General features: G+C 29.3%; 1 protein-coding gene across 1 annotated transcript; it reads right to left on the bottom strand.

Annotated features, from left to right (window-relative positions):
- Nucleotides 1-5,158: 5,158 nt before the first annotated feature.
- Nucleotides 5,159-12,071, bottom strand: LOC136972143 (uncharacterized). The gene is made up of 4 exons (XM_067266696.1): nucleotides 11,593-12,071; nucleotides 7,408-8,007; nucleotides 6,603-6,787; nucleotides 5,159-6,521 (listed from the first exon to the last, which is right to left on the bottom strand). Exons 1-4 carry the CDS (start codon nucleotides 11,948-11,950, stop codon nucleotides 5,724-5,726), a joined length of 1,941 nt encoding a protein of 646 aa, XP_067122797.1. The 5' UTR covers nucleotides 11,951-12,071; the 3' UTR covers nucleotides 5,159-5,723.
- Nucleotides 12,072-15,141: the final 3,070 nt, after the last annotated feature.

Raw genomic sequence — 15,141 nt, 5'->3', positions numbered from 1 at the left:
AAAGATTGAAAAAACACTGAGCTAAACCTAAAATGGTGGCCGGGAGATGAACGGGCAGTCATCCCTTGAAAAGTTTCTGGGAAACTGCTCGCACGAATCCAATCCCATGTCTCTCAGAGCAATAGGTTAACGCGTTAATGATAGAATGGAAAGCATCTTCCCGGTGGGATGATTTTAATCGCTTTATTGTAGAGTAATGAAGTATATCAACAGGATGAACTACAGTATATCTCATCATATAGTACAAGCTTCGAATTAAACTGTGAACTCCATATTAAACTGTGAAAGAAGAAGAAGTAACAGCGAAATACACAGCTTCGAGATCCGGTCGCTAGAAATCACAGAATTAAACACGGCGGCTCCCATACGGCAAGGAGACTGTGTTGTATATTTAGTCCCAAGTGGCTGAGTTGAACATATCTCATCATATAGTACAAGCTTCGAATTAAACTGTGAACTCCATGTTAAACTGTGAAAGAAGAAGAAGTAACAGCGAAATACACAGCTTCGAGATCCGGTCGCTAGAAATCACAGAATTAAACACGGCGGCTCCCATACGGCAAGGAGACTGTGTTGTATATTTAGTCCCAAGTGGCTGAGTTGAACATATCTCATCATATAGTACAAGCTTCGAATTAAACTGTGAACTCCATGTTAAACTGTGAAAGAAGAAGAAGTAACAGCGAAATACACAGCTTCGAGATCCGGTCGCTAGAAATCACAGAATTAAACACGGCGGCTCCCATACGGCAAGGAGACTGTGTTGTATATTTAGTCCCAAGTGGCTGAGTTGAACATATCTCATCATATAGTACAAGCTTCGAATTAAACTGTGAACTCCATGTTAAACTGTGAAAGAAGAAGAAGTAACAGCGAAATACACAGCTTCGAGATCCGGTCGCTAGAAATCACAGAATTAAACACGGCGGCTCCCATACGGCAAGGAGACTGTGTTGTATATTTAGTCCCAAGTGGCTGAGTTGAATGGAGGCGGGAAAGTCCGTTTTCTAATACGTAAACTACAAGAGCGCACCGGCACGCATGCCGCGTAGCAGCGAAAATGAAAGACATAATACCATATGTTCGTCTCTGCGACCTATTTTGACTCCCCAGAAAGTAACAATGAATGGAACAAAGCCTTCGGGTTCCTATAATTCAGTCCAGCTTTCGTCTGAAGATCAACTCCACCGGCACGATTCTACAAATGAAGCGTATGCAGCGACGTTGTGTTGTTTGCTTCTACATTCGTCATATGCAACAAAAAAAGCCAGTTGGTTCTGTCGGACATGTGGCACAGATGCCGTTTTTGTGGACCAGGAACCGGCCGAAATTGTTTTGCATATTATATCACCCATGACCTGCCATGTTCTGTCCCAATGTCAGTACATACACTAATGTTTTGGGTTTAGCAACATGATTTTGTGTTAATTATTGATTAGTTATTGACGGAAGATTAATTATTGCAAGAATTTTTTACTTAAAATTAATGTTAGTAAATTTTTTTATATTGTGTTGCGTCTTGTTTCTATATTACTTATGAATTAGCGGTCACGTAAGGTGGGGATTTTATTGAATTCATATTAAAAATGTTTTTATTCGTTTAACTCGACTCCCTGAAGATTACATTTTGGGTGCGCCACTAATGGGTTAGTATGCAAATAGTTATTACGACGCCTTACAAGAGGATGGAGTGTTTACAAAAACATTATGGAGTGCTAGGATCTCAAATCTGCGTTAACAGGATAATTCATTTTTGTTTCCGAAGAGTTACTTAGCGAACTCTACCGTTTACGTCATCGCTTCGTGCATAATTAATAATGTAACGTAACTTTCAATACCTCGTGCTGTGTATTACTAATTACTACAATTAAGGGGATCGGTTGAGGTTATGCGTTTCGTAATTTTGAGGGTTGGTAAATGCGACGCGTTATGAAAATGTTACAGAGATGAGATGGTAGTTGAAAAGTATAATAATAGAGTTACGTACAACCTTAAGGAGAAAATTTCAAGAGTTAAAAGTCGAGGTTTGTAGATCAGGTAAAGGTCACTTAAGTATTACAATACCGAATAATGACAGTTATTTGATTCCAAATTGCTAGATGTAGTAGATTATGTCGATATATTAATTCTCTTGAAACTTGATTATTTATTATAGGACACATTGTTTCAAGATAATGTCTGGAAGACTTTTAGAGAACCTCTGTATAACATGTAGTTCATCAGTAATGTCTTTCACAGAAAGTCCCATTTAAATTGCAACTATCATACATTACGGCTTCATTGGAATTATCCACTGATATAAAATACATACATACATTTGATATTAGTAAATAGGCTAATTCGCATTTCTGTTGAATTCAGATTCGGCTTTCAAAATGATTATCGGTTTGTTTTGATATAGAGAGAATCACTTAGACATATATTAGCGGTACACTCAGACTAAGTTGCATGCGATAATGTCGTTCATTAGTTTATTTTATATTTGCAGAATACGCTAAAGTCGGGGATTTTCTCTTGTTTGTTGATGATGGAATTTGGAGCCCCTTGGGAATTAGGAAAAGGGCAACACAGACGAAAAGAGTGGGCACGTGACCCAATGTGCGGGCGCTCGATATATATCATTTCTTAAACACCAAAGAATGAAAACGAACTAAGTTTGATGGAATCATTCAAAAAAAGAATGTTTAATGGAGGCATATTTTCGACATTGAATCTATGATTGTTTACCATTATTTTATTCTCTAAAAAATATATTTTCTATGCACAGGCAGTAGCACCCCCGGAGAAAAGCCAAGGGGCCCTGACACCTTCCAAACAAAAAGAAAAACAAACAATAAATTATCCAGAAATCTTTTTCTAATTAAAATTCAGTTTTTATTTATACTGTGTCGTATCTTCTGTTTCTATACTATTTATGAATTAGCGGTTTTATGTGACACCGCTAACTCATAAGGCGAAATTTTTATTGAATTTGCATTAAAATTTTTTTACTCGTTTAACTCGGCTCCCTTCCCAAGATTAAATTCCGAGTACGCCACTGTGCACGTGTCACTAATAGAATACACCGAAGTTGAATATATCCAACGTACAAAATGTTCAGTTAATACTTCTTATCTAAATCTAATGGAACGTTTGTATTATGCTCTAAGAACACGTGCAGTAGTGCATAATTTCACTTAGAAGCCTCAAAGATCACACGTCTTGAAAGTGAGTGATAAAAATAAATTGATTGATCGTCTTAAAAAGTGAACGTTGATCAATCAACTTATACAGTGGTGACTCGTGCTGAAAATATTAGGCTACTGTAAGGGACGATCGCATATTAGTGAAAATGTGATTTAATTAAACATGTTATACTTAAAGTACTGTAATTATTTATAAGGTTAAATTGCTTTTATGTTACCTTCTTATTAGTTAATTCAAATAAGTAATATTAAATCGAAGGAAATTTGAGTTTTTCTTCCTAAAATAGGCCTATACGTACGATCAATACGTTTTCCGTTTTTTTAGAAAAGACAATTACTATCTTTAAACATGCGATAGCCTAGTTTTATATGCAATAAAAATGCTATTAATATTATTGATTCGTGATAACTCGTTTATAGCTATATTTAGAATATTTTTCGATAAAACAACGGTAAAATTTCATTAATGCTAATTATCAAAACTGTTATTCAGTTTTTTCCACTTAAAAATGTTTTCTTCTTTGTTCTTTGTCTAAACTTTTAGGAGAATTTAGCCACACGATTTGCGGTTTATTATCTATCGTTAATACCTCCTGCAAAATAAATATAATATAGTATTGTTCCGAAGGCACTCATAAATAACAAACACGATTATTTACTGCAATATGTATTGTTTCGAAGTAATCGGTAACGATTGTGAAGCTTCTTCACTTGTAATTTCCGGTTGGACTACCCTAATTGATACTATACCATTAAATCGTAAACTTACGATAAAATATACGAAAATTTTAACCAAATAAAACAAGATTTATAATTAAAACTTTGTTAATTTCTCTTAAGTTAAATTATACAGGCCTATCTACATAGAATGATACAGCATAAACAATAAAAATAGGTTAAAACGTATGTTAATATTCAGCCTAATCAGCACCACCTTATTTTTTTATCGTATATATTTATATTTAATATTATTTTGTACTGTACGTACGACTCTTCTATAAAATAATAATTAACGTATGCACTTATAAATTATTAATTATATTAAGTTCAATATCATTTTCTGACATCTTATTAAAATTATTAACTTACTCGTCATAATTAAATTGTAACAAAATCTTTGATTTTTATGAATAAATATATATACGGGTGACTAAAACTAATTTCGCATTCCTCCAAACATTTAATTTTACACTAATTTACATGGATATGTAATAATGCTATATAAAAATTTTATAGAATTTGCTTTAAAATTCTAAATTTTCATTTGTACTGTACGAGTAATCAGAAAGAAGATATTAAATTCAAAGGTTAAAGTATTTTCTGTATATATTTTTACGTTAGTTAATTATTAAACTGATTTAGTGCATCGTTATTATGACAAGAGACTTCAAATTTCAATTAGAAATTATGAATTGAACAAGTAATAAAAATGTTTAATTAATATATTTTATATTATTGTATAGTAAGAAATGTATTTTTTTATCAAAAATGATACGAAATTTGTGAATTTTTGATATTTTAAACGTCGAATATTTTCTTTGACAAAAAGTATTCAACTGCAATTTTTAGTTTATATTAAAATTTAGTTAAAAATGTATAAAATGATTAATTTATATTAGATATATATCGATCAATAAACTTTAGTTGAAATTTGTTAAGTGAGCCGTAGGTCTCACAACTAAATTATACCTTGTCTGAGTTACATTAAAAAATAAAAGTAAAAATTTATTACTCAGTTAAATCACTATAAAAATAAACTTTGTATAAAAAATAAAATTGCTAATAAATTTTACTTATTATTATAAAACTCAAACTGAATATTAATTTACTTACGGTCAATAATTATACGCTGTAAATAATAATAAAAAATGCACCTGTTTTAAATCTTGTAATTTGAATTTTTTCAAAAATCTATAAGCACTCTTATCTGTAAAATATTTATGATAAAATCCAGTTTTAAAAACTACACCATAGAAATTAAGATTAAATTTATTTATAAAAAATCACGACTATCACTATCACATATAATATAAACTCGTATATAAATTTGTCATAAAAAATTCCTAAATTATAAAATCGCCTGAAATAACATTAATAAATTTTATATTTTTTAAATCCTATTTTAATTTAGTAAATATTAAAACGTTCTATACAGCAAATAATGAAAAATAATTCTTGATTTCTTTAAAAAATATAACATTATTCAGACGATTTTATCTTTCGTGTCAAGAATAAATACACAAACTCATTATTTACATATTTAAAAAACAACTCGGCAGTTTAAACCCCTCTTAAGATGACTTTTTTTTAGTTTGAATTTAAGTATCTAAATTCTATAATTAGAATATTAATCTAGTCTAATTGGAGTTTAAAGAGAGAAGAAGTGATAAGTTTTGGGTATAGTTATGTTTAAAAATCCATCTACAGTCTTATTAGAAAAAGAGATGCATGCATAGCAAAAGGTCTATGGCATCACAACATACATGGCACAAACATGGCATTCTTGGCACAATGACATCGATTTCCTAATTTCGTATATTACGGAGGTTTTTGTCGGTTCTTAGTGGTGCCTAAATCTGTTTTAGGCGTTCCAGGTGACAAGCAGGTCGTTATACTAGTTACAGTAGTAAGTGTTGCAGGACGGGCTGTTGTGCGGTTAAAGGACGTTTTTCCTGAAACTGTTTGACACCAATCTTCAGCTTTTTTTATAGAAGATTCCCCCGGAATTTGACGTTCCCATGTTAGATGTGGATATACACTAACTTCAAAATCTACCGAATTATCGACGGATACGTCTTTAGTCGGTGTAATTTTATGATTATTTAAAGCATTATTATTCTCAGTTTCTGGACTTTTCGACTTTTCTCTCCCTGAAGAAATTTTATAAAGAGCATCAGATGATTGTAATAAATGATATTTCCAGGACAGATCGTCTTTGGTTTTGACATTTGTTTCTACTAAACCGTTTTGCAATCGACTGCCAGAATATTTGGTAGGCGAGTCGGTTAATTCGTTATTAGTAATATTAAGTTGTTTTTGTCTATCGATATACTTTGGACTATCTGACGAATTGTTTAATTTATCTGATGGTTTTCTTTTAGGAACAACGGGACGATTATTTAAAACTGGAGACATTTGTCTAGAATTTGGACATTCAATTTCTGCTGTAGGAAAACTTTTACGGGGTCCTGGCTGTTTACAACACGAGCGCGAATTTATACCGTTGCAATTTTGATGATTTGGACTGTGATGAAGTTTACAATCTCTCTCTCTATTGGAATGGATATGTAATGATCGTCTCTCACGATTGCCTCCATGACGACTTCTGCGTCTAACCTAATGAATACATTATATACAGAATTAGTTCAAAAATAAAATTAAGAGTGAAAATAATTTAAATTGTTTTTTTAATCTAACCTTTGTTACAACTGGCAAGTCATTTTCATTCGTTTGCGTTCCTTGAGATTGGAGAAAAATATAATTAGGATCGGACCACTCTAATGGTGGAAATTGTGTAGCAAAAGTAGCATATTTAACTGATTGAGATGGTGGTCTCGAATGGCATCTTCTAAATAATTTGCAAAATATTGACACTTTGTCTCCTGCATAAAAACAAACATGAAAAAAATATTAATAAAAATAAAACAGTTTCAATAAAATAATAAGAATGAATAACTGTACATCAACCCGATTTAATTACTAATGCCAACCCAACTGCCGGATTATTTACCGGGCATTAAAAATTATCCGGCAGTTCGTTTGGCATTAATAAAAATGAAATAAAAAATTCGATCTCACAAAAAGGTCATAACAAATCATGGAAAGCATGTATAGTTATTTTAATATTAACATTCGTTGGCGGAAAGACATATTATTAAGCTATTAAAAATAAATCTTGATTTCGAACAATTTTAATCAATTTATGAATATTCAATTTCTATATAAAAATTTAATATAGTACATCAGAGATTGTCCGTTTATTTTCTACAAAAAAATCTCTCGTTTTTTAATTATCCTTCAAAAAACAGACGAATTTTAAATAAAAATTTGAATGACTAAAGACTTCAAAAGCACGATTTATGTTAGCATCTCTTTTTGTTACTAAACACGTCACGTCCTATCACGATTCGCAGAGTAAGCAGAGAATGGATATTCATCACACGATCTTTCATAATTATCATTTATGAATTCCTGAATGGTAAAATTCAATGAATCAACTTACTTTTTTGTCCGTCTTCACTATCACTTCGTTTACTGGATACTTTCAGAGAATTAAAACGGTATAACCCATCACAAGCATCTGTTTTGCAATTTTCTCGTTCTCTTTGCACTCTCAACGAATGACTTCTTTCCAATTTTACTGAACAATCGTCAGAAGGTAGAATCACCTTGTCTCCGGGTCGATCACCGCTAATTACATCTCGTGCTTCAACCTGTATGGCTCTATTACGCCATTTTTCTGATTTAGTTTCAGCTGTGAGAAGTCGAACAATAGCTTCTTCATTCGTCATTAACATTTGTCTTTCCCAAGCAATTGGTGATGCTGAAGTAGCACTGTATGTATCTGGTGTTACTATATGGTAACCATTACCAGCATGGTAAAGTTTCCGGTCTCTAATTAATCCACCGAGTGTCTGATGCAAAATATCCTCGCTAGGAACGACCATTTCAGAGAAATTCGTCTGAATTCTATCGATAATGACGTCTTTAGTAGCTGTAATCGATTCACAATTCAATTCACAAACTACTTTGCATAGTGTATCAGCTAATGGAGCAAATTGTGTTTGTGGTATAATAGTCATTTCTAGAGGAGGTATATCACCTGAAACGAAAACAAAAAACTTTTCTATTACAACTAGAATTCCGATTTCCGTTTATGAAATTTTCAAATACAAAATTTATTATTTTAATACATAGTATAAAAATATAATTTAATAAATTTCCGTAATTCTTTAATCAATTATATTAAAGATATTAATTAAGTTTGGGACAAAACTACAGGCTAATAATAAGCTTATTCATTTACGTGACTTCTTTTATTTATGCATTAAAATCACGTTTGGAGCTTCCAAAAAGAAAACCAATAAAACTTTTGCTTGAAAGTAACTTTGTAATTAATAAAAAACTAATTACAAGCAAAGTCTCTTTGACTGGTTTCTATGTGTGATTTTGTCTCGATTTGAAATAAATAATAATAATAATTGTAATCAAAATGCGGGAAAAACAATAATTAAACATCATACAGATTTTCATATTCTTTAGATTATAATCATATAGACTGATATAAGGCAAAGATAAATTAGAATGAATTTGTGTGTATGAATTTCATAATCATACAATACTAGAAATATAAATTAACAGTGTTTTAAATATGAATAATCAAACCATATATATATATGATTATATCAAAATCACGAAAAATATGGTCAGTAGAAGTTGTCTACAGTGAACAACTTGACGAATTGAATCATTGTTCCCGATCATGTTCACGATAATATGTTACCTTATATTCACGATGAATTACAAGACCTGTCGAGGTAGAATTAATAATAGTTGGTCAATTTATTCCGTGTTCCTAATCGAAGGTCGTGGGTTATGGACCGAAACTTCATTTAATGGTTTTATTTGTAAGGCAAATTGATCCAAACGTAGTCTACAAACAATTATAAAAATAGATGCAATACGGGTCTATTAATTAAACAATTAATTCTACTATAAATGAAAAATGTGCGGAAATAAAACACATTTATATATTAGTTATATATATAAAATAGAAAATTAAAAGAAGAAAAAAATCTTTTCGTGTCAATCAACCATCAAAGCCTGAAGATCGAAACATCTTAAACAGTCAAGGTCGTAGCAAGGTCTGTGGAGAGATGCGACAGGTCAGTCACATAATTTACTGCCTTAAATATAGCTGAATTGAGGTGCCTCTTATGGGAAGAGGTGTAGTTGCTGCATAAAAAGTGAAAGCGAATCAGACGTCACTACATATTATGCACGGTATGTAATGAGTAGCCTGTACTAATTTAGAAATACGATATCTAGTTTTGTAAACTGTTATTATGAATAGCAAAAAAATTCCATCTTGACATAAAAAAATTCCTGAAATTGCAGCATAGGAATGAATTCTTGTTATCTCCCCTTCTAATAGATACACCGCTCTTTTCCTTCCTGAATGATCTATGTTCAAGTTAGGATTCAGTCGATAGTGAGTAGACTATGTAGTTTTTCAAGCTTTCCACGTCAACCTACCGGTTTTATAGAGAGTAGTTAATGGCTTACATGGGAGGTAGAGTAAATGACAAACGTTATTTGAGGTTAGTTCTACGACGAAAGCTGACAAACAAAAAAAAATCAAAATACATTCTTTTTCATAAATTACATGTATTTAATTAACTTCAATAAAAATAAAGGCGTTAATTTATATTTAATCTTTTAAACATATTATTTTTTAAAACAGAAAATTATTAATAACATTAAAAGAAGTTGATGAATTATAATTTAATTGTATGTCGTTATAGATGTGATCGGACAGATGGTTTCTTCGTCCATTGTGATTCACCAAGGCTTCGATAATACGGAAAAAGTTGTCCTTAGTATATGACTCATAACACGAGGTTAAATGAAGAATTATTAATTACTAATATTGTGGACGAATAAAAATGATGCCGACACTTTTAGCGCATTTATAAACATAATTTATTTTTATTATCTGGTTGGGTATTAAAATAACTGCTTTCTTAATTATATACAGACTATATTTACTGTTATATGACATAATAAAGGAAAACATTCCAAAGATACAATATAATCATTCATAACAATTTAAACATTTCTTTATATACAAAGAAAGCGTTAAAATTATCTCATTTTAAAAAGATTATTTTGGTGTCAATGAATTTTATATATACTTAACAGAAGAAACATTTTTTTTTTGTTTTGTTTTTAAGTACAAAGATTAGATTAGGATTACGGAATCTTTGCGTATTTATTTGCTCTATCATATTTTTAACAATGAAACGCTTGTTGATAATGCATTTCAAATTATACAGTCTATGCAGTTTGCACATTTGATTTCTTTCTTACAAGCTCAATGTATAATTTAAATTAGGAAATCATTTGTTTAAATCAAAGTTCAATCTAAGGTCATCAGTAAAAAATACCCGTAGCAGGTGATTTTTGGCGAAAATAACAGCGTTACGAATTATGTTAGATGTACCGGACTATTTACGTCAAAAAGCTTTATCATCATCATATTATGGTCTTTTTCTGACCTCAGACCTGCTAACTATTTAAAAGCACACCTGGCACTCGTGCTTTACTGTCACGTTTAACATTTTTCACCATGCACTATTTGGCCAGCTGTTGATATCTGTTGATGAACGCTAAAGATAAAAGATTTCTTGAGAAATATAACTATTATACCAGTTTGTTTTATTCTTAAGGGAAATTTCATCTTATACATATGGAGTCGTAAGTACATAAAACGACTTGGGAAAATCGATTTTTATATCTTGTTTTTTTTGCTACATTCTCAATTTCTAACTCTTGTTTGCGAGAAAAACTTCCTACGTAAATCGATATCCACAACATTCAAAAATTCATTCCAGATAAAATATTAAAGAAAATTGTATTGTATTGGCCAGATTGAATGCTAAAGACTTTCTTTCGAACGTAATCTACAGGAAGAATGACATTTATGACAGATGAGGCATTTATCTGACCCGTCCACCGTTTTCTACTTTGTCACGACATGTCCTTCCAGCCATAATTATCTCATCGAAGGAAACATGGTTAACAATTGAACAGATTTTAAGCAAAAAAATAAATAAATAAATAAATAAATAATAATAATAAAAAAATGTGAATATGATTACGCTTCTATGTAAATTAATAATCCAATTTTAAATAAAATACAAATGGTTTTATATCTTATAATATACTTTCAGATATTTTGCTCATATAAAACAGTTTTGTTTATTTTAATTTGTTTGTTTATATATAATAATTAACAATTGTTTATTGTTTATATTATATATAAAAAATTTAGAAAACAGGGAAAATTTTATTAATCAGAAAAAACCAGATAGAATCAGTTACCTTAATCGATTCGTTATAAGACATTCATAGAAAACTCAATTTATATTTATAGAAGTGTTATTTTTTTGTGAACATTGTAATGATTGTATTTTTCAACAACAACAACAAAAAAATAATAATAATAAAGGAAAATTTAATTTTTAAATGGACAATAGATATATCGTGATAATTTGACTCATATTAATGTTTATTGATATAAATAAACTTTTAATCTACGCATAATTGAATATATATAATTGAATTATGCGTAGATGATATATATATTGAATAAGTTTATAAAATAGTTATGAAAATTGAAGCTTACCAATTTTTTGTATCTGATATCCTTTGGGTGATCTGAGAAGTCTTCTCATCCATGCCGATCTTACTACTTCCAGACATAAATCCGTACTGGAAACGAGTAAGGTGAATGGTTGAAGATATCCTCTGTATTCTAGACTGTTTGCCGCTTGTATTAGACAAGGATTCCAATAGCATTGTGAATTTTGTTTTCTGAATTCGCTGAAGAGATGGAAACCTTCGACTCGGTTGCTAGGTGATGTTTTCAATTCTTCAGTTAGGCTTACGTCATCTTCTTCGTTTTCTGGTTCTAAAACGATTACTAAACAATTACCAATTAGAGATTGCTTATATCTTTCTTCTGTAACTGGTTTCGGTGACATATGAATGCTTTCCGATGCAATACATGGGGACAGGAATCATATGCAGCTCTCTTTGGAAGACGGAAGGTTCGGAAGACATCTCCCGTTGCTAGGCAATTGTTTGTCGTCTGATAGAGAAATAGCGCCATCTGGATTTATTAAAATGAAAATGATTTTCGATTTTATTGAAAATTTAGAAGTCATTTAATAAATTTCATATGTAAAATTATTGCATTAAATTATTATTTAATATATTAAGTTACGACTTAATAATAACATTAATAAACGATTATGCGCTTTAAGTATTAAATTTATCTACAACATTTTATACGTCGAATATAAATTACCAAAAGATTTATTTAGATATTATGTGCTTAGAATTTCATTTAAAACTGCTAAATTATTCGGAAACGTCTAAATGTAATATTATTTCTAAGCTGTAGTCCTTAAATTATCAAGATTTATATTTATTATCTTTTCGTTAACATCGATTCAATAAATTTTAAATATAAATTCGGCTTTATTTGTAATAGGGGAAAACAATAGTTTATTTCAACTCTAGTTAATTAATTTTAGTTGATTTTAGTTTGTTTCAAAATTTATAACAACAAATGTTATTCTTTAACTTGTATTTAGAATACACATGCTTATGTGTTATCTATTACGTAGAGTGGAAAGTAAATACTTTAAAAATAAGGTTAAAATTCAATTGAATCACTTGAAAAATTGTATAAACGTATATTCGTACACTAATGAAGACAAACTATAATTTAACACTAATTTGATGCTAAACTTACGGTATAAAATATTATTTTTTTTTTTTCACTTCAAAGAAGCTTGTTACTGTAAAAAAAATAAAATTATAATCATATACTTTGATATTTGAAAGTAATCCGGAAAGAAACTAAATTATAAAGAGTAGGAAAAATTGGTAATACAACTAAATTATAAAGTTGATACAGAAATAGATACGAATGGAAAACGAAATTAAACTATACTTAATAATGTTACTTATTACTTACCTTTCGGGAAAACTAGTTTTAAAAAAAATTGGATCCGTTTTTCCTTCAAATGACTTTTTTATTATATAAAACGATGAAAGAAAAACAAGTAGATACTTTATTTTTACTAATTATAATTTGGAATCATCACAATTATCATTTATCATTTAGGTTTAAGTTATAGAGCAATTTCTGTTCATAGCAGATTACATAAATAAATACTATTATATTATTTCATTTGTTGTTATTGTTTTTTTTTTACAATTCATGGCTTTTAAAAACGTTTGCATCAGCTGATTATAATTATTAAGTTGAAATTTTTTGAGAAATATTCTTCATAACTTGAATAAATTAAAGTCTTCTATACATAAAACGAATATATAATAAATATATCCAAGTAATAACAATAAATATGATGATCAAAACGCAATTATCTTTTTTGATAATGATAAAATATAAGAACGAATTTTTACTATTTGAAATGAACTAAATTTTCACCACATAGAACCATTAAATGATCTATTCAAAAAGCAAAGAAATGATAATGTGAAATACGTCATGTAAATTGGAATGTTTTTTATTATAATTTAATTTTTTCAAATTTTTAATTAAGTTAATATTGATTTTGGAAGATTAAATAATTTTAACATTATTATATTTTAGAAAAATACGATGTTTTATTTAATATTAATTCTAAATAATAAATAGAAATACATTTTAATTAAACTAATAAATATGCATTAAAGTTTGTAGGCTAAATTTATAATTCTAGTGCATTCGCACTAATCCGAACAACTTTTGTTCGTTCTTCCATTAAATATTCCAGTCATTATTTTTTTAAACAAGGCTAATATATAAAATTAATATGTACTACATATTTTAGTATGAATATGCTGTATATACTTACTTGTCTATAGTCGCCTTCCTTTCTTCATATATAACGCCACCAATCTGAACAGTTCCATACAATAATTCGTTCGGATTAGCGAATACTCACTGTGTATAAATTGTATAATATATAAATTATTTAAAATTATTTCTTATTCAAATTTTAAAATAAGTAAAATATTCTAATAACTAATCTAATAAAAATTTAATTAGAATACATTTCAACAAAATTAATATTTTATTATTAATTCTATTATAATCATGATACTCATTTAAAATTATCTCAATCATACTAGTTTACCAATACAAAACAAAAGTTGAAAATCATTTCTGATTTTCACAAATGGCTGCTGAATTCTTCTCCAAAATGTTCTCAGAAGTATTTGAAATAGATAAATTTATTAAACAGCTTGAATCTCTTATAAAATAAAAATAAAACTATATTAAAATACAACTTTTGGCTAGTTTTATTATCTAATTTTACAATGTTTCATAGTTTCATAGAGTAAATAATATTTGTTAAGTGGCTGTTAAATGTTGATGAAATTTCTAGCATTGTTCGATGGCAAAAAAGAAAACTTAACTTTAATGGTATTGTTTAGTATTTACTAATGTTTTTAGGCCATTTGGTTATAGTTCTCTTTTTCTATTACTCAGAAATCGAAGTCCTCTTAATACACATTAATCAAATGCTCGAAAAGCTTTTAAATCCTTAATGCACGACTTACGGATTTTTGTACATGGTATAATGAAGACGGGAAGCCATAATTTATTTCCTGTAAAAGATTCTCCATCAGCTTAAAAATTCTGACTACAGCTACTAAAGTTAATGATAAATGAATCCTTCAAAATAACTGGTTTTTAATTTCTGTACCAATCATGGTAATGTTTTTAATTCGCAAGGAAAAGGCAGTAATTTTCCCGATGAAAGATAAATATCCAGAAATGTATTCTAAATAAAAGAAAAACTAAATTCGAACAAGATTTTTTTCACATTATTTTCCGTAAGTTCTAAGAGACGTTCTTATTACAACTTCAAATAAAAAAATTATACGAGCAACAGAAAAGAAATACTTGTTGGCAACGAAAGAATAGTTTTTTAATTTTTTGCAATTCAGTTGTATAAATTTGTCTTGCGAGTAAAACGATTATTAGTCCATTAGCCGTAACCCATTAGTTTGTTAGTCCTTGGCTTCGGTAAATTCTTAATTAGATAAAATTTTATGAGTAAAAAATGAAGAAATAGTGAAAACAAATTCAGTAAAATCATTTAGTTAATCTAGTCAGCTTTTTTTCTGCATCATCAGGTGTTCATTTCTTTCT

Source organism: Centruroides vittatus, unplaced genomic scaffold, assembly GCF_030686945.1.
Source record: "Centruroides vittatus isolate TY-2023 unplaced genomic scaffold, ASM3068694v2 contig_2818, whole genome shotgun sequence".
Taxonomy (NCBI): Eukaryota; Metazoa; Arthropoda; class Arachnida; order Scorpiones; family Buthidae; genus Centruroides; species Centruroides vittatus.
Note: the sequence above shows the minus strand (reverse complement) of the source record. Positions and strands in the feature narration are given on the sequence as shown.

Bases quoted from the DNA above. Each gene is read 5' to 3' on its own strand.
- LOC136972143 (XM_067266696.1), bottom strand. From the start codon at position 11,950: ATGTCACCGAAACCAGTTACAGAAGAAAGATATAAGCAATCTCTAATT. The intron at 8,008-11,592 runs GTAAGCTTCAAT...TTTTCGTTTCAG, and splicing joins ATATCAGATACAAAAAATTG to GTGATATACCTCCTCTAGAA. The intron at 6,788-7,407 runs GTAAGTTGATTC...GTTTTTATGCAG, and splicing joins TAGTGAAGACGGACAAAAAA to GAGACAAAGTGTCAATATTT.